This window comes from Fusarium tjaetaba (genome assembly GCF_013396195.1).
Source record: "Fusarium tjaetaba strain NRRL 66243 chromosome Unknown NRRL66243_c0000243, whole genome shotgun sequence".
Lineage (NCBI taxonomy): Eukaryota > Fungi > Ascomycota > Sordariomycetes > Hypocreales > Nectriaceae > Fusarium > Fusarium tjaetaba.
Window position 1 is genome coordinate 100,838 of NW_023501439.1, and position 22,007 is coordinate 122,844.

The window sequence follows — 22,007 nt, forward strand, 5'->3', positions numbered from 1 at the left end:
GTGGCTGTGAGATTATTCCAGCAGAGAGAACCTAAAAACGTCTTTCAAAACCTTACGCTTGTCACATATGATACCGATATATTTCTTAGAGTTAGGAAAAACCTCATTTGATAAGCTGTGTCGTATTAGACTCGTTTTTACCAAAGCTTGATTTATAGGGAGGCTTGACTATTTAAGAATCCCATTTTCTCTTTGGCTTGAATCAATTTCTTTTCTTCATTCGTCCCGAAGCATTTGTCAAGCCAGTGATCATACAAAGATGGCGTGCTTTTCAGAGTGCCATGCACGCATCAGAAAGCCTGGGCGTCACCTTGAATGGATCCCGAGATGGCATCGATGGTTCCAATGCGCTATCGAGGTATTTGGCACTATTGCTTCCTATCTTTGCTGCTACAAATGGGGCCGTCCAGGATCCGTGAATCGTGCTGTTGTCAGCTCATCGTCGAAAACAGCATTAGACAATGAGGACACACCCCTAGAGACGGTAACCTTACCGCAAAAGATGAATACAGTCAAAATACCTAATGAAATATTTGACGCCATCCTCAGATTCCTTCCTCACAGATCGCTATTTATACTCCGTCAAACGTCACGAAGTTTCCAACAATATATAGACAACGATCCTGTCTTTCGCAAATTTCATGCCGCGAGCCGTTGGCATAGGACAGCGCCGGCCGCTGTTCGAGACAGTCGCGAGATATATACTTCTCTACGCCGCCAAACCCTATGCACTGAGTGTCGGGCCATAAGCACAGATGAATTACGAGAAAGGCTGATATCCTTATGCGAGCCGAGAAGCTGCACCGGCTGCAAGAAGGATCATCCTGGAATATTCTTCCCCGCCAACGGTAGAGAAAGAAACAGGTGTGTTGGGTTGCTCGGTCATTACGATATATGCTCTCACCGGCGACTCGATTTCAAATGGAGGATCCCCAAACCTTGGACCCAATACCCAATCTACGACCGCTGCATGGACGGATCGCATGCTTCTTCAGAAGGGAGTGATGAGGATCCTGACCTCATTTCAGAGCAATACACCCCTATTATCGAAATCGATACTTGCAGGTACCCGGGCATTATCGCCACGACGACCTCGTTGACCTTTGAAATTCGCGGAATATGGGAAAAGAAATCAATGGGCCGATATTTCATGAGAAGTGTTCTCCAAGATTGTGGCCAACTTTGTCCACATTCTTCAACCGCAATGGAACGCTTGCTCAGCAACTTGGAGTGCACTATTTGCTGCTGCAAATATTTTGGAAATTCAATTCCAGTGAGAGATGATGGTTGTGTCAGTCTTCGTTACACATGCAAGGAGTGCAACGCTATATACGCCTGGGAACGCCCACGCGGCAAGTTCAAGGAGTGTTGCAAGAAGACAGGCTTATTAAATGAGAACTCATTTCGGTTACACATCAGCCGCCGATGGAGACACTCAGATTCATTGAGTTTCGAATGGCTTCGGAGCATAGAATATGGTGATGACGGGAATCCCGTTCTCACGGACAGAACTAAGCACGTTTTGTGGTGCGATCAGCCTGACTGTGGCACTGGGTCCGGCCATAGATGGCTGAAGCTGGCAAAACTCTTCTCGCACGCCTTTGAAGATAATCAGTGCCGTGACTTGAAGACAAGTCGATTTGGATATCAATGTGGGACTCATACAATTAGCTTTCCCAAGGCTTGTAGTTGGACCTTGGAATACGATGTCTACGAGGAGGCAAGAAGAAGATATCCGGAAGAAAACAGAGGCTCACTGCAATCGTGGTGTAGATTCTTCACTGCTGGACTCCACTGAAGAAGTGGCTCCAGAGAGAATGTACATATTGGCTGGGTGATCTATGTAAGACCACGTTAGGCCTGAGCTCTTTTCACCGTGAGGCAGTTTTAACCATGTCAGGTCCTATAGAAAGACATATCATCATTGATAGATTAATCAACGAAGATGCGAGAACAAGAATAAGTATGCGATTAGAAAACGTGTGAATTGATGGTACTTAATAAACATAACTAATCCGGCTAATTCGAAATGTGGTTCAAGCCAGTGGCAGGACTATTCAGAGACATGAGCTTCCTCTAATGTCTTTTCTGAAAGCTCTCTCAGCTCCTTGAGTGTTCTTGGAAATATATCTGAGCAACCACTGCCTTTCACTTCCTCGAACCATGAGGATGATGAGATAATACAGAGTTGAGGTAAGCTGTAAAAGTTGAGTTCCTTCTCAGTCAGAGAAAGCATAGAGATCTCAAGGTCGGCTCTCTCTAGAGTGAGAAGTCTTGTCATAGACCATATTATTTCTATAAGCGCGTATCTGTTATGATGGTCCTCACCGTAGGAGGCGAGGAGTTCTGGCCTTCCCCCGTGCAATTGGAATAGAGTGTCAGTGAGTTCCTGGCACGAACTTCCATTCGAAACGCGCTCACATATCTGAGGGGTTGGAGCGGTCTCATGTCCTCGAATGACATATAGGAAGTTTAGTGAGGAGACTTGTAGGCATGTAAGTACTTTGTCAATGCGCATGGCATTGGCAATTTCTTTGGTATAAGGCTTTAGTCTGGTAATGACATAGGCAACCAAAAAGCTTAGTCTGACTTCAAAGATGATGCAAAACTGGTTCACGAGCCTTATTTGAGGATAACGGACATGAAACCATCTTCCAATCTGAGAGTTATGGTGTGGGGCGACGTCAAAACATGATAGTATACTGGCCTCTAAGTCAGGACAAGTTGCCGACATGTCAAGCATTAGTGGTAGAGCCCAGGCTATGAAAGACTCTTGGTACTCTCTAGTATGGAATGTCACATGAACTGCGTTTTCCAACAGATTTAGGAAGGCACTTTTTTTGTGAACAAATGGCACCTCTCCGAAGCTCCGAGGGCAGATCTCGAAGAAATGCGGCTCAGCGCCCACTGACAGCAAGTATTCAGTCAACTTCTTCAGGTGAAGAAAGTCATTCCTTTGTCCTGTTACTGTCGGAAGCTGACAAGTTTCTTGTAATACTTGTGTAGCAACCAACTTCGGTAATGACATCTCGGAAAGCGTTGAAATGATGAAGCCACGGAACAGCGGATACTGGGCTAGATGAGTCAAGAATTCGGGGTTTGGCCTCCACGAAACCATGTCTCCGACCACATTGTTCTCGTATAGACGCTTCAAGATAGGAAGCAGTTCAAGCAACTCGTTCTTCTCGTACCCGTGGTGGGGTTCCAGTGTTTCATATAACCCATGAAGATCTGACAGAAAGGAGGATAATTTGGCTCTCGCCCCATATTTGTAAAAGTGAATACAGGCCAAAGAAAGAAGGCCCTTGAAAAGAGAAATTCTAGTCTCTCCTGGAGTTTGCTTGTGAAGCTGTAAGATATTCCGTCCTTCCTCAGTGTTAGTCAAAAAGTCGTGAGCCGTGCGATGGATAAATTCCAGCCTGAGAGGCCAAATCTCCTTGGCACTGCTGGGGGTGGCATGCTTTGACTTTCGAAAAGTTTGGTGACTTGTCTGTAGAAGACCAGCGCATCTCACTTCAATTCCCTTCTTGGTTTCATTGCAGAGTTGCATCAAATCTGCGTATTTTTTATCAACCTTTAGGCGAATGAGAAACTCCTGGAGGTTCGACTGTTCCGCGCACACAATTTGCAGTAGCATTGGGCCATGATAACGATTGCAGTATTGCGATGTTTCCAAAGAATAGAAGGCGATTTCTAGGGATTCATCGCTGTACAGAACATAGTGGAAGTATCTGGCTGCCACCTCTGCGTAGGGGCTGTCTTCGTTCATTCGTCGCCACATTTCGGCGTAGAGATCCGCTAGTTCGCTAGGAAGCCTGTCCAGACGCCTCAGAAGTAGTTCTTCTGGGTCTTCATTCATGATGCCAGTAGCAACACTTCTCAGGACCAAATGTACCCAAAGAAAGACCCCTTGAGCCTTTTTCACTATCCTGTTCGTCAAAAGCCGGCACGCCTCCACTGAGATCGTGCCAGAAGCAACCAAAGGTTCAAGTTCTTTGAAGGCAAAGGTGACCATTTCGGGCTTCGTCAAGGCTTCGAGACAGATATGGCAAGCATTGTGCTTTTTAAGCCAAGTAGCTAAGAATAGATCGGGCCGACTAGAAACACAGATTTTGACTTGTGGGTGGTGCAAAAGTTCTTCGATCATCTGAATGAGATTGGGTATTCCGTCCGAATTTCCTATCTCATCAATACCATCAATGAAAATAAAGATGTGATGATGCTGAGTCTCTGCAATATATCGGAAGATATTCTTCAGGTCTCCACTTGACCAATCGTCGTAATACTTATATGAAGTACTAGGTTGGCGTTCCATGACCTGCTCTTGTAAAGACTTGTCGCTATCCAATAACTGGTATACTAAGGAGCACAGGAGACCTTTGATGCTATTCTGTGTAGTGGAACCAATCTTCCAGAAAAAGTGTGAAAGAATTATAGGCTGTGGGCTCCACTGGCTCAGGAGGGATTTCGTGTTGGGATTGTCGATGATGAACTTAGATAGCGTGCTCTTTCCTGATCCTGGTTTCCCTTGGATGCAGAACAACGAATGGCTAGTTGTCAACCATTATTTGAAGACGCTCCACGTTGAATCAATATCTCGATCATCTTCCATGACTGTCGCAGACATATCAGTGGAATTCTCTGCCTCGGGAGATTCTACCGTGGCTTCGTTGAGTCTGGCTGCCACTTCCGTGCTGCTCATGCTTTCATATGAGGCAAAGACGCGACCGAAGCTCACCTCCCCAGAGCCTTTGAGATCATTGTATCTTTTCTTCATTTCAGGAAACCTAAGACTTTCGAGGAAATCTCTCCGCTGCGATTCTGTTACGAGGACGTTTTTGACTGTTTGGCGCGTATTCGCTGATTCTTGCATGATGATGTCGCGTGTGATTTTGTGCTCCGCAGAGATGAGTGCCTCTAGCTTGTAATTTCCTTTGGATATCTGTATGATCACAATTTTGATATAATTCTCAAGGCTCGTGAATCTCTGATCATCCAGAAGGTCTTTGGCATCATTTTGAGAACTGCAGGCACTGTAAGTAACTTGTCACAAAAGAAATTTTGTAGCGTACCAGATCGGTATCAGAAGTCGGGTTTCCATAAGCTTTTTCTCCATGTCTAGGCTTCTCCGCAGACGTTCGATTCTGCCCCGACGCAGCAGAGACCTGAAAGTGTATGATATGGCACTGGCGCAGTTGCCCTTTTGCTGGTTCTTTGTCACGTAGCGGAGTTCAATTTGTAGTTCTCTGGCGGTATCTCGGCATCTATTTGCCACGCCTTGAAGCTCCTGCTCCACTGGTGGTGATTTTTCTGAGATGCCGAGTGATTGGAAGCGCCTGTTAACTAGGACCGAGTTTTCGTGCATATCATTTACATGTGCTTCGAGCACATTATAATCTGTAGGCTCACCATCGTAAACTTTCTTGAAGCCTACGACGACTTTGAAAGAAAATTGTATGAGTTGAACGATGGCACAAACTGCGCCGAGAGCTTCCAAGCCTGTCGCCATTGTGCTTTGTTGTGGCTAGTTTGGTGAGATAATGGACAGAGATGAGGAAGTCGGAGAGGATTAGTTGATTAATTTTAGAGAAACTCACGGCCAACAAAACGGCGACTGTAGATATAGTGGTCGCTGCGATATTACTAGTAGACAGTGCTACTCTGCTGTCACTGTAAAAAGAGAGTCTAAGCACCCTTGCGGAAATACTTGCGAAACAGGAGGCTGGCAGGACGTCAAGAACCTTGAAGGAAGTAGCCCCGACCGCTGGCTCCTCGCATTTGAAGTCACACAATATCAAGCTAGCCTTCGGAGAAGCCGCCCCAAGAATATCACTAATGATCAGAGTCGAGGCTAACTATCAAGACGATCACGCTATATCACTCAAAGTACTGGTAGAGTAAAGAGGGGATGATCATGTCAATCAATTGTATTGGATGCTTGCAAGATTAACTAGAAAGCTACATATTGGTGAATGAATGCCTAGGAAAAGAAAAGGAGCCGTCCATTTCCAACAAGTTCTCATGAAGAAACTTTCCTTCCGATGCACGCTGACTCCATCATCTAGTGGTATGTAAGAGTCCAGCCGTTTTCATGGTCGTCTTGCTCAAGGTAGGCCTGTGAATCGCCCTTGGGATTTCGGAGTCCAACGATGAAGGCAACAGTCTCAGCACAGTCGACACTCCCTACAAGATGGATGTCTTCCTTGCGGTCATCCCAGAACGAGAAGTTAGGGACGCCAATGGATTTCTGATCGTCGAAGGGCTTGACGGAGTTGTATGTTACATCGTTCTCGGGGAGACCAGATAGAAGCCGTGCATCAGCTTGTGCATCGCTGTTCTTGACGAAGAACCTTCGAGAGTAGCGAGGTCCCTGACGCCAAGACAGATCACAGTTCTTTGCGCCCGCTGGGATGTCCTTGAAAACGATCACTTGCTCAACCTGAGACTTGTCCTTCCAAGTCTCGAGATGGACGCCGTTGACAGGGCCACTAGATTCATCGGGATTCTCGGGGTAAATGTCGTACAACGTAGCAGGGACGATGGTCTTGACCGAGGAAGATGCTTCTGTAGCAGTGGGTTTGCCCTTGACCTTTTTGGGAGTTCTGCCAGAAACGGGAGTAGGTTTGGTACAAGGATCATGGTCGAAACAGCCGACGTTGGTGTCACAAGAGTAGTACCACGTGCCAGTCGCGCATTCGTTGGTCTGTTGGCGAGCTACATTGACGGGAAGGGCACTTGCAGCAGAAGCGAGATAGACCAGCGCTGTGACCATGTTGGTAATGGAAGGCATTATTGCGGTGTGAGTTTGGGGGGCACAGATGACGAAGTTGGTCTCGGTGAGTGAAGAGTTGCGAGCGCCGGTAGAACTTGCAGGTGTTGACCGTAATTGCTTTGGTGTGAAGATGTTTCGGAAATGTTGCTTTGAGGGTGTATAACCATTGTCTTATGGAAAGTCTTCTTCTCACCAGATATAATGATTGAGTGTTGGCGATTTGGGTTGTCTGTGGCGCATCACTAGTGCAGCGGCGCCTCTGAAGCTGCCTCAATGCAACTGTTCCTACATTCAGAGCAACGAAGGCCTGGAGCTGCAGTAACGTGGGCTTAGTCGCGATCCTCTTGTCTTGACAGCCTATCATCCTCGGCTCTGCTAGTAGCTAGATGAATTGCAGCGCTTAGGTAACAACTCAGCCTCAGTGCTTGTGCAGATATTACGTTCTTCTCCAGACTCCATTAGTTTTGGGATATGGTATGGTGAACATGCGAAGATTGTAGTCTTATCTCAGCATCCAGCCTCAAGACTCTGATGTTATGGTTGTCAGTCCACCTGGGCACCTTAGCAACAACAATCGCAATCGGAACAGTCACGAGGTGTAGTTCAAGCTCTGGAGCAGCACTAGGTCATTGAAGTCTTCGCTGTCCCCATTAAAGGAAATATATGTGCTCCAGCGGTAACTGTATTTGATAACTACGTGTGATACCTGGTTCATAGTGTCACGCTTGCGCTGGCTATCCCATAATTGGTGCTGAGATCAACCCTTCATATCACTACGCGTAAATGCGGTCGTGAAACCTCCAATATCATTATTTTACAAGACTAAAGCGGTCCTCTGCGACACTCATGAAGCTCTACAGGAATTAGAAATCTCACTACCAACTGAGGCCAGTAGAATTAAGCTATAAACCACTGACGTCTGTATGAAGCACAATTTCAGCTTCAATCGTCTGTAAATAGACAAGATCGAAATCATCTGTCACCTGCCTATGTATTACTCAGCCTAGAGCTGTGTTCTGACGATAAACCAGTGCTATCGCCCTATTTAAGGACGATGTAAAAGTCTTAATATACATAAGCGACATTCTGTCACCTCAATCTCAAGAGGTGCCTCACTCACATACTCTTGAGACGGGAAGGTCTATAGGGATCATTTCAAATCCTCTACAACCTCCAGTCTTTGCAACTCAATTCTACCTGAGCCATTCTCGGCTGAAGCACCGAAGCTCGTCGCACGTAAGCCGGGTTTTAGTTATAGCCCCGACTCTCAAATCCGGCAAGAGTTTGGCGATCAGGTCAATCAAACACCGACTACAACGGAATAATGAGTCCCAAAAAGGTACATCCGAGCACTTTTGTCTTAGGATGAGAGAAATACGCCAAACCATGGCGCTTTGCCGTGTCTGATCATGGCGCTGAGTAAGATTCGTTCATGCTGTCACGTCTGGTTTATCATCAGAATCCTTAGTACATCGGATGAACCAATCAGGTCGATCATCTAACATCATCAATCGGCTAACGGCATCACCTCACGGATATAGTCAGACGCTTGGAGCGCTGAAGCATAAGTCTTGTGATGTCTCTTACTATAAGTTGGAACTGGTACCCTCGTTCACCTTTATGCTCTACAATCAACCATCGAATTGGTGGAAGTGACTTAAGCAAACATACCGAACCAACATGACTGGACCCCAAATCTATACTCTCAACAGCGGCAAGAAGGGCGTTGAAGAGCATCGCCTCGACTATCAGCACATCACTTGGTTGCGTCTTACGAAGACCTTGATCCCCGATACCATCAAGTCATATCTCAACTCTCTTGGGCGTCCACCCGCAGTAGCCGACGTTGGAACTGGCACTGGGGTCTGGCTACGAGACTTTGCATCGGAAGTCCACCAAGATGCTCGTCTTGATGGTTTTGACATAGATGACTCAAAGTTCTTCTCCCCGGCCGACCTTCCACCAAATGTCAACTTGTCATTCGGGAACGTCTTCGAGCCAATTCCCGAGAATCTCGTGGGAAAATATGACTTGGTACACGTTCGACTTCTGATGGTCGCTCTAAAGGCTGGGGATTGGCTACCAGTAGCAAAGAATCTTCAGTCACTTCTGCGACCAGGAGGTTACATCTTGTGGGATGAAACAGGATTCACTAAGTTTAATGCTGTGCCAATCACCGAAGCATATCAAAAATGGATCAGTACGGATGTCCGGTACGGACTATCAGTTGGACGCGATGTCACGTAAGCATTCCCTCCAGTCGTCATCAAGGATCCGCTGACCTCCAACAGAAGCCCAATGCCACTCGAGGGGCACTTCAGAAAGGCCGGTTACGTCGAATGCTCACACATCGACTTCAGTAGCTTCAGTGAGGGGCTTGAGGTTCAGAAGAGGGCAGGGGACACACTTGTCAACTACGCGCGACAAGCCTTGAATGGTATCGCTGCCAAAGGACAATTTGAATGGATTCACTCTCATGAGGATGTAGAGAAACACTGCGACAAGCTACAGCAGGAGGTTGATGACGGTGTTTCGATGATGGGATATGAGGTTCGGTGGACCATTGGACGGAAGCCGGAGTAGTCTAATTCCGTCCTGCATCTTGTCGTCGCTCTTGCAGCACTGATGAGATGCCACTGATTTTTCTGAGCACTTGCATCTGGTACCTAGATATATCGTAGCCATACTCAGTGATTCACCAGCTCAACGGGCTTTGAATGGCGGATGATGTGCAAATTTGCATTATTAAACCTGGTCACCCAAGGAAATGAACCAGGTGATACTCGAAGTTCATAACCAGACCTTATGATAGCCGCATTGATAGAACTTCAAGACGCCTTAATTTTAACCATGGAAGCTCTACTCAGGGAGGGGTCCAGCTTGTGCTATGTCGTACAACCATTTGTTAAGTGTAGAATGGCAGTATAAATTCATGGAAGCCTACCTTGAACATCTACTTCTCAAATTTAATCCTCAAAAAGACTCGACCTTGTGCTAACTGACAATTTATCCATCCATTTACAGATACCATCCGCCACCCAAGTTCTACGCGATGAAACCGTCTCGCAAAGTCAACAAAGCGAACCACGTACACCGGTTTTCCATGACCGAAATTCCGAATATGTTGAAGCTCTCGGAAGCCCTCGACAAGATTTATGGAAAAGGTAACTATGAGCTAAAGACTACAGGAAACCACGTCAACCTGGTAGCCCCGGGTGTCAAGAGGCCCGTGGACGAGTTGAGGAAGATGGGGGCTTTATCTCAGGTCCTGAAGGTCGACGGGGGGCAATCACATAAGTAGAGCAGATGGAGTTCTGGGATAGTAGTTTCAGAGTGAAATTTTGACAACAAAGCATATAAGAAAGACGCATTCTAAGATCGTGAAATGATAAACAAGTAGAGCATGGAAGATACGGTAAATGCTAGAAAGGTGACTTCAAAGTCCGTGGGCGATCTCTCCTGTTTGTTGAGGAGATGAAGTAGTTGGTCCGATCTGTTCTCCCTCCAGTTGATCTTCCAGTATTGTCGCAGTAGTGTTCGTACTTCCAGTGTCAGTCCTCACAGGCGTCTGAGCCATGATGTATGGAAACTCTCTAGGCGTTGGCTTCGGCCTCTTCGTCTCCCGACCGCCATCATCTTCACCAGATCCTCCTCTTCGACTCTGCCATCCCTCAAACATAGTTCTTAGAGCGTTTTGAACACTTCTTTGAAACTTTCTCTCCGTCTCACGGTTACTATTATCATCTTCACTCATAACGAGGCCTGACATTACTAATTGTTCCATTATCAAATTCGTCCCGCGACCTTCCATAAACTCGCGAAGACTCTCTGCATCCTCGGACAATTCGCCGTTCAGGTATGCTGACTTTGGTCTTTCAGCATTTGGGAAAATAATGCTATAGATATCGAACCACTGGTCACTCTCTGATTTGTTCGGGCCTCCGAGCCGCGATCGCAGTTTGCGTTCCTGTTCGGGGGTAATGCCATCGGGTGCGATGTACTCTCGCCTCTCGCATACTTGAGCGCGGCGATGCTCTCGAAGGTCTTCGACAGTCGGCCACTCGCTCAGACAGATATCGCAGTGGATGGGCTGCATATGGCAGCGAAAGAGATGTTGCTTGACGTAGCTATTGCGCTTGAGGACGTGAGAGTGACAGCGGCGATATTGAATCGGGTCGTGCTTATAGAAAGGGCAAGCCAGCCTGAGGTGGGAGTCTTCTTGTCTTTTAGACTTTTTCGCCCGTGACACTTGTTGGTGCTCGTTCTCGTCGTCTTGGGCTGCACGCTTAGGTGGCTGATCCTGTTGCTGTACTAGAGCGCTGTTCTCTGTTGCTCCTGTACAACCAGTTTCAGTGGCTGTAGGCTCCTCCTGGCGCGTAGATTCGGTCGCTTCACCGTTGTCATCGTCGTCTGCATCACGTGGCTGATCGTGCTGATCCGAATAGTTTGCTTCTGGGTCGCTCCCGTACCCCAAGTCAGAGCCTAGAACTATCTCTGTTGGAAAGGGCTCGTAGGCACCTCCGGGCATGTCTTCAAGTGAGGCTATGGAATCCTGGTAAGACCCATCTGAGCCCGGTGATGTGATATTTGTGTTGCTTGGTGACGGGCAGGAGGCCGGAGACAAACTCCCAGACCTGTCTGACGAAGAGTCTGAAGCAGCATCCTGGACATCTTCATCGTAACCATACTCTGCGATCTCAGGACCGCGCTGTTTCAGAGTTGCAGTTCCGTAATCAGCAGATGAGCCGGTAGCGTTGTGAAAGGAGCGCATGCTGCAGCTGCAACTGATCGTCTCCTCTGATAGGTTCAGTGAAGGCACAGACGACACCGTTGGTACATCCGTGACAGGTTGCAATAGTCGAGCTTCCTCAGTCTTTTGTTGGAAATCGGTCAGATAGGCGATCATCTCCTTCGGTGAGCCAACGTCGCCAGGGATTTCCTTAGCGTCCTGGTCCTCTCCCATGGGAATTGGCAGCGGCGATTGAACTGACTCGTCATCGTTGTCAAACCATCTTCCGATGCCGTCATGTTCGCTCTCATCACTGAGACTTCTGACCATGGTGATGCTTTTGGATTTATGTCGGTGAATAACGCCGTCCTTGAGGCTCTTTTAAATGGAGTAGAAGAGTCACACAGCCTTGTTTGCTAGGTCTGAATAACAGCAGCGGACGAAAATAGGATATTCCCTGCAAGGCGGCTAATTGCCTGATACTGTCACAAGTTTGACAGTTTCCTCTCCAATTGATCACGGCGTAATGACGTCGGGGGAAAGAGGGGAACAGAAAGCGGGCGCTTCGGTACGATCACTGAAAGTCAGCAGATGATGGGCGAAATTGCTTTTGATCGCTTTTGAGCCGCAAAACATATGATGTTGGGTTGAAAATGCAAGCGGTGGGAGCCTGGAGGCAATGGTTGAAAATGAATGTGCGATGATGACACTGCCAGCGAATGGAACCCTCTATCACAAAGCCACCAGTCGCGTGATAACACAAAGACTTGTCACTGGACAGAAGATATCACGTTTGTGATTTCAAGTCACCCTAATCCCTGCAGGATGGCCTCAAAATGGTGACGTGGCGACCAATCTCACGCCTGCAACCTGACCTTTCAGAGCGGGGTTTTTCTACTTGGACACAAAGTCCTGCAGACCCCATGCAATGCACAGTCTCTTGCTATCTTTGCGCTTGTCACAGTTGTGATTTTGTGTCTACTGCCACGCGGCTTTGCTTTCCCCCCTCATCACAATTGTGACAAAGTCCTTGGATCCAGACCTCCTTTATGTCTGTTGAAGCACCTCCCGCACCCACCCTACGAGTCAAACAATGCTTTGTTGGCCTATAGTTAATATGAGGCATCAATCTCCCCACCACATTGTTGAGAGCGCCGGCACGCTTGTGCGGCTATGTATGTATGTCTGATTGAAAGAAGCCCTGATTTGGGACTCCTGAATCATGTCGCTGTCGGTGGTTCTCCTGGTTCTGCGTGTATTTAATCCCATTGACCACCGATATGCAACGAACTTTCCAATTCATCCGACATTGTAATCTGACGCGAAAGCTCGAAAACAAACATCATTTACATCTTCAAAATGTCCACCCCTTCCGGATATACTCCATCAGGTGCTTCGGCAACCAACACCTCTACCGTCGCAGTGGCTGGTAGCTTCCAAAACTCGTAAGTTATCATCCACAATCTTGTCATTTCCCTATAATCCTGACAACGGATCAAGAACACAGACACGAGACGGCGCGAATCAACCAAGCTCCTACAGTATGAACCGATACATCTATGATACGCAGGCACGTCCTGTTACCGATCGATTGGTCTACACTGCAGGGTATTCACAGAATAACCCGCCCGAAGGCAGATAGATGATGGACGAGAGGATGAAAGTATATGATGAAGCACTTATACTTGGATAAAAAAGGTTGGCATTTTCTCGCTTATTCAGATGAACGTGGCTAAGTTTTCATTCCCAGCTTCAATGGTTCCTGTTTTTATATACCCCAACGCCGTTCCAACACCCTTTCAATCGTCGATCAATAGGGAGATGTTTTTTGCAAAATTTATCTGGTCACCTTTCATATTGGGGCCTAGCCATCTTGAGTCTTGGTTTCTTTGGCTGTCCAAGGATCATTGATGGAGATTGTCTTATCAATGGTACGGTGTCATTGTTCGGAGTTAAGGAGTTTAAAACACAGTCTGTCAAAACACAGTTTGTACTATCTCAGTTATACCCCAAGACTATATCCACTCAACACCATCCCATCCTTCTATGCAGCTGTGAAAGACTCAACTTTGATCGAGCCTCCTAAAGCCGTCTCGGCGTAGTTGAAGATGCCGAATCGGTAAGCAATAAAGAATGCCCAACCATTGTACAGCTTGAAGTTAGGACCAAGTGTTTCATACTTGACTCCATCCCAACTATAAGCAAAGACAGTGTTGCCAGTTCCTGCTGGGTTGGTATCAAGCTGAAGTCTCAGCCAGATCTTGGTCCTTCCAGAAGGCACATTAGCAGTGGCCTTTATTTGTCCCAGGTCTGTTGTTGTGCCGTTCCATTCATCCATATTCATCCCATGCTTCGTAGCGATTGTGAACTTTCCATTATCTCGATGAATACCGATGTATGCACTTTGGTCTCGGAACGCTGAAAGTCCAGCCCGGTCACCGTCTCTCATCTGAGAGAAATCAATCTTCACTATTCCGGTTGGATGATCACCATGAGTTCGGTGAGATAGCGTGTTCCTCGCCTGGTAGATATCCTTTGTGACACTAGCAGTGCGAAGAGTCAGGCCGTTGTTGACAGTGAAGGAGTTGACGTCCGGGTTATGATTCCACTCCCAGGACGGATCAAGTGAGGTTCCGCGGAAGGTATCTGTCCTTGTCCAGTTCTTGGTGACACCATTCGTGCCAGGAAGCGTTGGGTAAGATGATCCCCATCCGCCATTAGCGCCCTTGACAAGAATGGGGAAACCATCGCTACCCCACGTAATCGGTGCAAGAACCGGAAGACGGCCGGCAGGGTAGGCCCAAGTGAATGACATGAAGTACCAGTCGCCACTGGGAGTCTTGATGAGACTACCCTGATGAGGCGAGTTACCACCTGAGATAGGTGGGGTGACCTTGTCGGCGAGGACCTTCGACTCATAAGGACCCCAGGGTGATTTCGACTTCCAAATCCAGGTCTGACTACCACTTGGGCTATCATTTAGAATATAGTAGAGCCCGTTGATCTTGTACATACGGTTGCCCTCCAAGTCTTGAACACCAATATCAGTGTTCTTGAAAACTACCTGAGATTTGACTTGGCTGAATCCGTCCTGAGATAACTGAGATACTTTGACCTCACCGGAACCGTATACGACATACATGGTATCATCTTCGTCGATCAGTATGCCATTGTCGTAGTAGCAGTTGTTATCGCCGAAATTCCCCTTGTTGTACCAAGGACCTTCGGGCGACGAGGCGGTGTATACCCAGGTCTGCCAGAAGTTGATGCAGCCGATCCAGTACCACTGTCCGTTACTCTTCCTGTATCTTAGGGATGATGCCCAAGTGCCTCCACGGTAAGAGCGTGAGCCAGGAGGGAGATCATAGCCGTCGCCAAAGTTCAGGCGGGGAATTGAATGGCCGATGATATCCCAGTTGAGCAGATCTTTGGACTTTAAAACGGGAGCTCCAGGGCTGAAGTGGAAGTTGGAAGCAGAGAAGTAGTAGTAGTTATCTGGACCGAGGAAGACATCGTTATCTGGGAAGTCTGAGTAGATGATAGGATTGTTGAAGGTTGTGGCGCGAGGGTGTCCAATCAAGCCAGCGAATGCTGGGGGAAAAGAAGCCGCCAGAGTAGCAAGCGAAGATAACTTCATTTTTGCAAGTGAGCGAAACCTACATCACCACTATCCTACATAACATGCAGATCAATGAACTTATAAAACGGCGAATCGGAAGTACCGAGTCCCAATACGATCAGGCAACGCCAAGCTCGGACCCTGGCCATAAGTAGCAACTTCGGCGAATGGCTCCGAATATGCCAAACTGGGGACATGGAATGAGATTTGCCTTGGCCAATATGAGCATCTAATATGTCGTATCGACAAGAATGGGTAATTTAGGATATATTGGGTAGCATTCTCTGCATTGCATGGTTGGCGTCATTCTGGAAACGGATGGTAGAAGTCGTGGTTGGAGCAGTGAACTTGGCTAGAACAGTATATATGTGCATCCGGTATGCTTTTGCCGCTTAATGGTCAGCAGAAGCTCATAACAAATAGATGGAAGGCGGGACGGCATTCCGAAGGTGCGTCGTTTCCATTCGGACGAACATGCAACATCAGATGATCAGAGGCATTTTGGCACAGCTGATTGAATAAATTCTCTCCACTAGATCAAACGTTGTCTAGACTATTATTATATGTACCTTCTCCGGCTAAATGAGACATAAAGGGAGACCCAAAATTAATCCCGAAGGTCAACAACAAGCTTCTCACTGCTGACACCCTTGGGGAACAAAAGATCCAACGCATCATTGATTCCACCAAGTCCACCTGGAACCTTTCTAGCAGGCACAGAAATGAGACTCTTGGTAGCAAGAGCCTTGGGGAAATATGTGCCAAAGATCCACTTCAGTAGCTCTGCATTCTCCTCCTTACCGAGCAGCAGTGACCAGCCCTCGAACTTGCGTGTGACACCAGTGGGCAGAGTCTCGGGACCAAAGGGCGGCTGGAGGGCGTAGACTGAGTCGCCGCCTTGAGCTGCGACAACGTCTGCGAGAAGCTTGACTGTAGCTCCAGTCGAGATGGTGTCAAGAACGATATCGTAGGGGCCAGCGGTGATAAGGTCCTTAGTAAGAGGCTCAGGTTGTTGAGAGTGATCAATGATGTTGGAAGCACCAAGTTTGGACACAAAGTCCTTGTGCTTGGGGGAAGTAGTGGTGATGACTTCGTATCCAGCTTGAGTGAGATATTGCACAGTCATGCTTCCGATACTAGAGGTTCCACCGTAGATCAAAATGCGCTTTCCTTGTGATTTGGGCTCCTGACCAGGAACAGGTCGCTCCAGCTTGAGGGTATAGTTGAAGATGGCAGGGATGGTAGGTAGGTTACCAACAAGGCGAACAGCAAGATCCATAGTCTCGTCATCATCAACCTTTGTGGTGGTGACTTCCGATGAGATGGAGTATTCTTGGAAAGCACTGTACTTGCTATCACTAGCTCCGGCGGTCTTCATGCCAACAACCTTGTCACCGATCTTGAAGTCTTTGACATCGGATCCAACCTTCTCGACAGTGCCGGCGAAGGAACTGCCGAGGACAGTTGGGTAAGGAAGGGGAAGCATAGCGACTTTGGCGATCTTAGCGTCGATTGGCTGGATGGCGATGATCTCGTTCTTGACGAGGAGTTCATTGGGTCCAGGCTCGGGAGTCTCGATTTCTCGGACCACGAGAGGGGCCTTGGCAGCGGGGACTTGAGCGGCGAGATGAGGCATAATGTATATGGTAGTACTAATCAGGAATTTTATTCGATGTTATTATTGCAGATTGTGTCTCGGGTGCTTACAAGAAGATTGTTGTGAAAGTGTTTGGAGTTGCTTGTTCTGGATTGTGATGTTATTGAGATGATGGAATATCAAGTTTACGATAGTCGGAACATTGGTGTATTATATAGCTCATTCTATTCCGAAGGTGATATCATATCTGATCTATTTCACTCTGTCTATGGTGTAATTGCTTCACAATCTGAAGGATTCACAACAAACTGCATAGTTGCTGACATACGGCATCACCAACCTCGTAGGGTAGGTTGCTTATGCGACAGCTAAACAGTGCGGGATTCCATTCGGTCCATCATTGGCCCCTCGGTGTCTTGGCATTCACCGGGCGGGGCGGCTTGTTCTCTCGGCGTTCGATTGGTGGAATTGATCATTCTGCCAAGCGGGGTACTCAGAATGGCTAACTGAAGCTACTTTCATCTGTGCACACATTCAATAGATATCGTGAGTATCCTGCGATAAAGGCATAAAACTTAGAGTCACCCGCAGATTATGCGAAAGTGAGTGAGTGATCACTGATTGGCCACCGAGCCATGCCAATGAGTTAACTCCAATATGGCTTAGTTCACTGTTAATCGGCATCTGTCGCATCTCCGAAATGTCCACTCTGTCACTGTCTTTCCATCCACTCCGCACGTGTCAAGATATGGAAATCCGAGATACTCCATTCTTAGCAAGCATGTTAGAAATCGTCGATGGAGTTGGTTGAAGTTTTGCATCTTGTTTCGCAATTGGATCCGACTAGTGTAGATAATTGAATACATATAGAACCCATCATGGCCTGCTTCAATCAATCTCATCATCAACAGCAACTCAACAGTACAACAAACAGCAAACACTTTCATCACTCACCAACTTCCACCGACAACTAACTAATCAACTTCACTTTAAACATACATAACTTACTTTAATATTCTTTCCACTCCAACATCACAACAATGTCTCGTGCTCTTCTCATCACTGGCGCCACTGGCAAGCAAGGCAGCTCTGTCATCAATGCTCTTATCGCAAAGAAAGCAGACTTCCTTCTCCTCGCTGCCACCCGCAACAAGGAATCACCTTCTGCAAAAAAGCTAGCCGCCAAGTCTACAAACATCAGGCTGATTGAGGGCGACCTTGACTCAATCCCCGCTCTCTTCACTGCTGCTAAGCAAGCTGCCGGAACTGTGCCTCTCTGGGGCGTCTACTCAGTCCAATTATCCATGGGCAAGGGTGTTACCCTTGAGGGTGAGGTCCGACAAGGAAAGGGTCTCATCGATGAATCTATCAAGGCTGGTGTCAAGCACTTTGTCTACTCTAGCGTTGACCGTGGCGGTGACGAGAAGTCTTGGAACGACGCCACTGTTGTTCCTCACTTCAAGACCAAGCACGAGATCGAGCATTATCTTCGCGACTCGACTGCCAACGGAAAGAGCTCAATGAACTGGACCATCTTGCGCCCAACAGCATTCATGGAGAACCTAGAGCCCGGTTTCGCCACAAAAGTCTTCCTCACAATGATTCGCGACACTCTCAAGAACAAGCCTCTTCAGTGGACTGCAACGGAGGACATCGGCTTCTTCGCTGCTGAAGCTTTCACCGACCCACAGGCCTGGGGCAAGCAAGCTATCAGCCTAGCAGGCGATGAGCTCACATTCGAGCAACTCAGCGAAGCGTTTGAGCACGCCACTGGCGGACCTGCGGGTACAACATTCGGTCTGCTCGGAAAGGCTCTGAAGCATGGCGTTGCCGAGCTCGGAATCATGGTTAATTGGTTTAGAGATGAAGGTTACGGTGCTGATTTGGCCAAGGTTCGACAGCTGAACCCTGGGGCGAAGACGATAGAACAGTGGGTCAAGACAAGTGCTTTTGTGAGCCACTGATAGACGGGGAGAGTACCATACAAAGTTATTTAGAAGTTTGAGCTTATAGAAGAGGGGGTTTGCAAAGGGTTTCAATATTTTATTTATAATAGGTAGAACAATTTAATTTCCAATCATCATTGACAGTCTCCGCCGCGTCATCATATTTCGACCTTGAAGCTTACGCAACCGAGTCTCAATCACCAAGCATTTGTGACTTCGAGGCTGTTGGCTGATGGCTTATATTCACCCCTCACCACGCAAACCTTGTGGACTGGGACTTTGGCGCCACAAAAAGTCACCTTTTGTTTTTCAGGTCGTCGAGTAGTAACATATAAAAAGCACCTGCACGTCTCTCATACCTAGTTCAGTCACTCGTGGAAACCCTGCCTGGGTAGCCAAAGCAAGATGGCCACTTCCCTAGGAACAGGCACGCAAGATGCAGTCTCGTCCAGCTCCGATGCAGAGGTCCAAATTCTCAATCCGGCGATACTAAGAAGCACGCGCAGCTTCCCGAAATTTAACAAGCTCCCTCCAGAGGTTCGCGATAAGATCTGGATACACTCCCTAGCCCACGAAAGAATCCTTAAAGTCTATAGCGCGGGATGCCGTGTGGAACTCAGAGAGCGCGTCGCCTTGAGCAAGCTCTTCGTTACCACTCTCGAATCTCGTGCCGCCGCCAAGAAGTTTTACCGCGTTCATATCCCCTGCAAATATGTCCATATGACCAACACCTACGATGGGATCCTTTACTTTAACCCAGAGCTCGACATTATACATGTTTTTGGGTGGGCTTATTTCCCAGAACTCGCACATCATATCTGGAAACTCGATCCACTTCACGTTGGCGTTGTCAACTTGGCTCTGCAGACCTATGGGAGCTGTTGCAATTATTATCATTTCGATAGCTCGTTCAAGACGGACTGTGAATTGGACAAAATCAAGGCGGCTATCCAGCGGTTGAAAAGATTCATCTTCGTATGTCATGGAGTGTATGAAGCTGAAACCTGCCAATACCGCGAAAACCGTCGGAGACCCCCCCGTGCCATTCCCAGCTGCCATTTTGTCCCTGTCAAACCACATGTACCTGCATTTCAGACTATGGAGCAGGAACCTAGGGCCGTGGGAGACTTTCTTGACGGTGTCGATCGCCTCGAAATCATGACGGTACGAAGCGAGGCGACCGATTGGTTCAATCATCTTGAAGAATGGGGAATTGATAACGATCCTGCAGTTCTTTACCAGATCATGATGAGCTACCCAGATTGTGATCCAGAGACTTTTGTCAGAGAGAGTGCGTGCTGGGCGCATGATCCGAGCGACCAGCCGTCGGGTCGATCAACTCCAGATAGCACTCTTACAAAGTCAGTTGAGGCAGTATACCATAGAGGAGATGCAATCGCATTTGCTGGGGATGAAATGGAGGGAAGGAAACGCATTCTGGATCAACTTTTAGAAGACGAAAGCGAGGTTAACGATGAGGAAGTTGAGAAGCTATCCAGACGGGATGTGACGCCGGCGTTTGGATTCTGGCTATTCCCCTTGGACGTCCTACCTCCGATAAACTTTACAGCCAACTCAGAGGCGCGGATCGGAGAATTTTACACAGAACTACAGCAACAGTTCGAAAAGCATACTCCGCAACTATGTTTGTCTCTCCTAACGGACTACAATCCTGAGGTCCTCGATACCCATGAGCGTACTGAGAAAGATTGAGTCGACAGCACTGGAGATAGAAGAGGCTGTCGATAACATGAAATTTTCGAATACACTGTAGATCGAAGGAGCCTCTGAGTATCCCGCTTATCAAAATGCATGCATGTATGCTGGATGACAGAAGATAGTCAGATTCAAATACACGATTCTGTACACTTTGCAAAGACCCCACCACCATGCTGCCCTAGAAGACAAAAAGTCCTTTCACTGCCTTCACCAAGTTCTGGGCTAAGAGCTTGTGGATGGCACCGCTGGCATGGTAGTCATCTGCCCAAAGACAGTTACTTGCGCCAAAGCAAGTAGCATCTTTAGCCCCGTAAGCCGCGTAATTATCAACAACCTGGTTGAACGATGGCTTTGTATCGAAGACCTGAATTTTGATACTCGGATGAGAGGATGTGAAGCTAGCTGCCTTGGCTTTGACTGCGTTGTTGTAGGAAATGATGTCGGATCTTAGGCGAGCCAGATCAACTTCCGGTTGGCCTATCATCTTGGGGAACTGATCTGCGTATGCTTCATCAAGAGTTAGACAACCTCATGATACTTTTCGAATGGTCGGGGCTTACCAGGTATACTCAGCAAGACGAACTTGCTGTAGCCGTCACTGACAAGAACCTGTAGGAGCTCAAAATATCTGTTCACGCATTCGGTCACAAGAGCACTCTTCTTGCTCCAAAACGCCTCTCCTACATCGTTGATACCAATCCAGAATGCGACGAGCGTATCAGCTTTTGTAATCTTTGGCGCAACATATTGCTTATAGAGGTCCACCTGCTCAGACATCGAGTACTGGGCCCACGAGTTGACGATCTTCTTGTCGACAGTCGCTCCGCTGTAAGCAAAGTCGTATGTGAGGATTAACGATGTGTTAAGAGTTGACGTGACGTGGCCGACCCAGTTGAGTCCAGCAGAAGTCGTCTGCCCTGGCAGTCCGGGGTTCCCGATGGGGTTGGAAGCCGATGGCAATTGTCCTCCAGGCCAGAATCCCACGGTCGAGTATGAATCACCACTACTGTCAATTAGACAGAATCTACTCGTTCTGATGGCATTACGTACAAAACAAATAGGTTTTTGGTAGTCTGGGCGGCCATCGACGCAACTGGACTAGCAAGAGCTCCAGACAGGCCAGCTACCAGAAGAAGACTTTGATCGAATAGCTTCATCTCAAGGAACAAGAGTGGCAACCTCTTTATGAAAAAAACATTCTCCAAACATCCAAGATCAGAGTGAATTAATTGTAATTTATATCTTGATTCACTCGGGGCAAAATACCTCCACTTCAGATACATTAACCGGATGCCGTATATCGGAATGCAAGGTCCGATTGGTGGGATATCTCACCATGCGAGATGCTCAGAATCCCCTCACATGTATGCGATTCTGTCTGATCGCCGCCGAATTCCTTGATAAGCTGGCGAAGCTACTACAGGACGCCGGGTTGTGTTTTGGGAGACAGATATATGCATTTCTGCGTGGCATGGTGAACGAGAATGCCGACTTCGACAGTGGTTATTCGGATCAAGAACCTAGCGTTATCGAACTTCACTAAGCACAGACGCCAACCCAGAGACTTATATGAACGTGGCATTGGATATGCTGGGAAGTCTAAGTTCCAAACTTGGTCGCCAGGT

General features: G+C 47.6%; 11 protein-coding genes across 11 annotated transcripts; 4 read left to right on the forward strand and 7 right to left on the reverse strand.

The window, feature by feature from the left end:
• Window positions 1–2,053: 2,053 nt before the first annotated feature.
• Window positions 2,054–4,015, reverse strand: FTJAE_10501 (uncharacterized protein; the record flags this gene model as incomplete). The annotated part of the gene is made up of 1 exon (XM_037343351.1): window positions 2,054–4,015. One exon carries the CDS (start codon window positions 4,013–4,015, stop codon window positions 2,054–2,056), a length of 1,962 nt encoding a protein of 653 aa, XP_037202466.1.
• A 549-nt stretch (window positions 4,016–4,564) lies between these two features.
• On the reverse strand, window positions 4,565–5,509 carry FTJAE_10502 (uncharacterized protein; the record flags this gene model as incomplete). The annotated part of the gene is made up of 2 exons (XM_037343352.1): window positions 4,565–5,024; window positions 5,073–5,509. The coding sequence occupies 2 exons, from the start codon at window positions 5,507–5,509 to the stop codon at window positions 4,565–4,567; spliced, it is 897 nt and encodes a 298-aa protein (XP_037202467.1).
• Window positions 5,510–6,061: 552 nt separating this feature from the next.
• FTJAE_10503 (uncharacterized protein) lies at window positions 6,062–6,790 on the reverse strand (the record flags this gene model as incomplete). Its single annotated transcript, XM_037343353.1, has 1 exon — window positions 6,062–6,790. The coding sequence occupies one exon, from the start codon at window positions 6,788–6,790 to the stop codon at window positions 6,062–6,064; it is 729 nt and encodes a 242-aa protein (XP_037202468.1).
• Window positions 6,791–8,452: 1,662 nt separating this feature from the next.
• Window positions 8,453–9,355, forward strand: FTJAE_10504 (methyltransferase domain protein; the record flags this gene model as incomplete). The annotated part of the gene is made up of 2 exons (XM_037343354.1): window positions 8,453–9,015; window positions 9,064–9,355. 2 exons carry the CDS (start codon window positions 8,453–8,455, stop codon window positions 9,353–9,355), a joined length of 855 nt encoding a protein of 284 aa, XP_037202469.1.
• An 853-nt stretch (window positions 9,356–10,208) lies between these two features.
• On the reverse strand, window positions 10,209–11,831 carry FTJAE_10505 (uncharacterized protein; the record flags this gene model as incomplete). The annotated part of the gene is made up of 1 exon (XM_037343355.1): window positions 10,209–11,831. One exon carries the CDS (start codon window positions 11,829–11,831, stop codon window positions 10,209–10,211), a length of 1,623 nt encoding a protein of 540 aa, XP_037202470.1.
• Window positions 11,832–12,860: 1,029 nt separating this feature from the next.
• FTJAE_10506 (uncharacterized protein) lies at window positions 12,861–13,143 on the forward strand (the record flags this gene model as incomplete). Its single annotated transcript, XM_037343356.1, has 2 exons — window positions 12,861–12,946; window positions 13,002–13,143. 2 exons carry the CDS (start codon window positions 12,861–12,863, stop codon window positions 13,141–13,143), a joined length of 228 nt encoding a protein of 75 aa, XP_037202471.1.
• A 402-nt stretch (window positions 13,144–13,545) lies between these two features.
• FTJAE_10507 (xylosidase glycosyl hydrolase) lies at window positions 13,546–15,138 on the reverse strand (the record flags this gene model as incomplete). The annotated part of the gene is made up of 1 exon (XM_037343357.1): window positions 13,546–15,138. One exon carries the CDS (start codon window positions 15,136–15,138, stop codon window positions 13,546–13,548), a length of 1,593 nt encoding a protein of 530 aa, XP_037202472.1.
• Window positions 15,139–15,727: 589 nt separating this feature from the next.
• On the reverse strand, window positions 15,728–16,756 carry FTJAE_10508 (alcohol dehydrogenase; the record flags this gene model as incomplete). Its single annotated transcript, XM_037343358.1, has 1 exon — window positions 15,728–16,756. One exon carries the CDS (start codon window positions 16,754–16,756, stop codon window positions 15,728–15,730), a length of 1,029 nt encoding a protein of 342 aa, XP_037202473.1.
• Window positions 16,757–17,757: 1,001 nt separating this feature from the next.
• FTJAE_10509 (nucleoside-diphosphate-sugar epimerase) lies at window positions 17,758–18,681 on the forward strand (the record flags this gene model as incomplete). Its single annotated transcript, XM_037343359.1, has 1 exon — window positions 17,758–18,681. One exon carries the CDS (start codon window positions 17,758–17,760, stop codon window positions 18,679–18,681), a length of 924 nt encoding a protein of 307 aa, XP_037202474.1.
• A 387-nt stretch (window positions 18,682–19,068) lies between these two features.
• Window positions 19,069–20,376, forward strand: FTJAE_10510 (uncharacterized protein; the record flags this gene model as incomplete). Its single annotated transcript, XM_037343361.1, has 1 exon — window positions 19,069–20,376. The coding sequence occupies one exon, from the start codon at window positions 19,069–19,071 to the stop codon at window positions 20,374–20,376; it is 1,308 nt and encodes a 435-aa protein (XP_037202475.1).
• A 184-nt stretch (window positions 20,377–20,560) lies between these two features.
• FTJAE_10511 (uncharacterized protein) lies at window positions 20,561–21,539 on the reverse strand (the record flags this gene model as incomplete). Its single annotated transcript, XM_037343362.1, has 3 exons — window positions 20,561–20,889; window positions 20,943–21,385; window positions 21,433–21,539. 3 exons carry the CDS (start codon window positions 21,537–21,539, stop codon window positions 20,561–20,563), a joined length of 879 nt encoding a protein of 292 aa, XP_037202476.1.
• Between the last annotated feature and the right edge of the window lie 468 nt (window positions 21,540–22,007).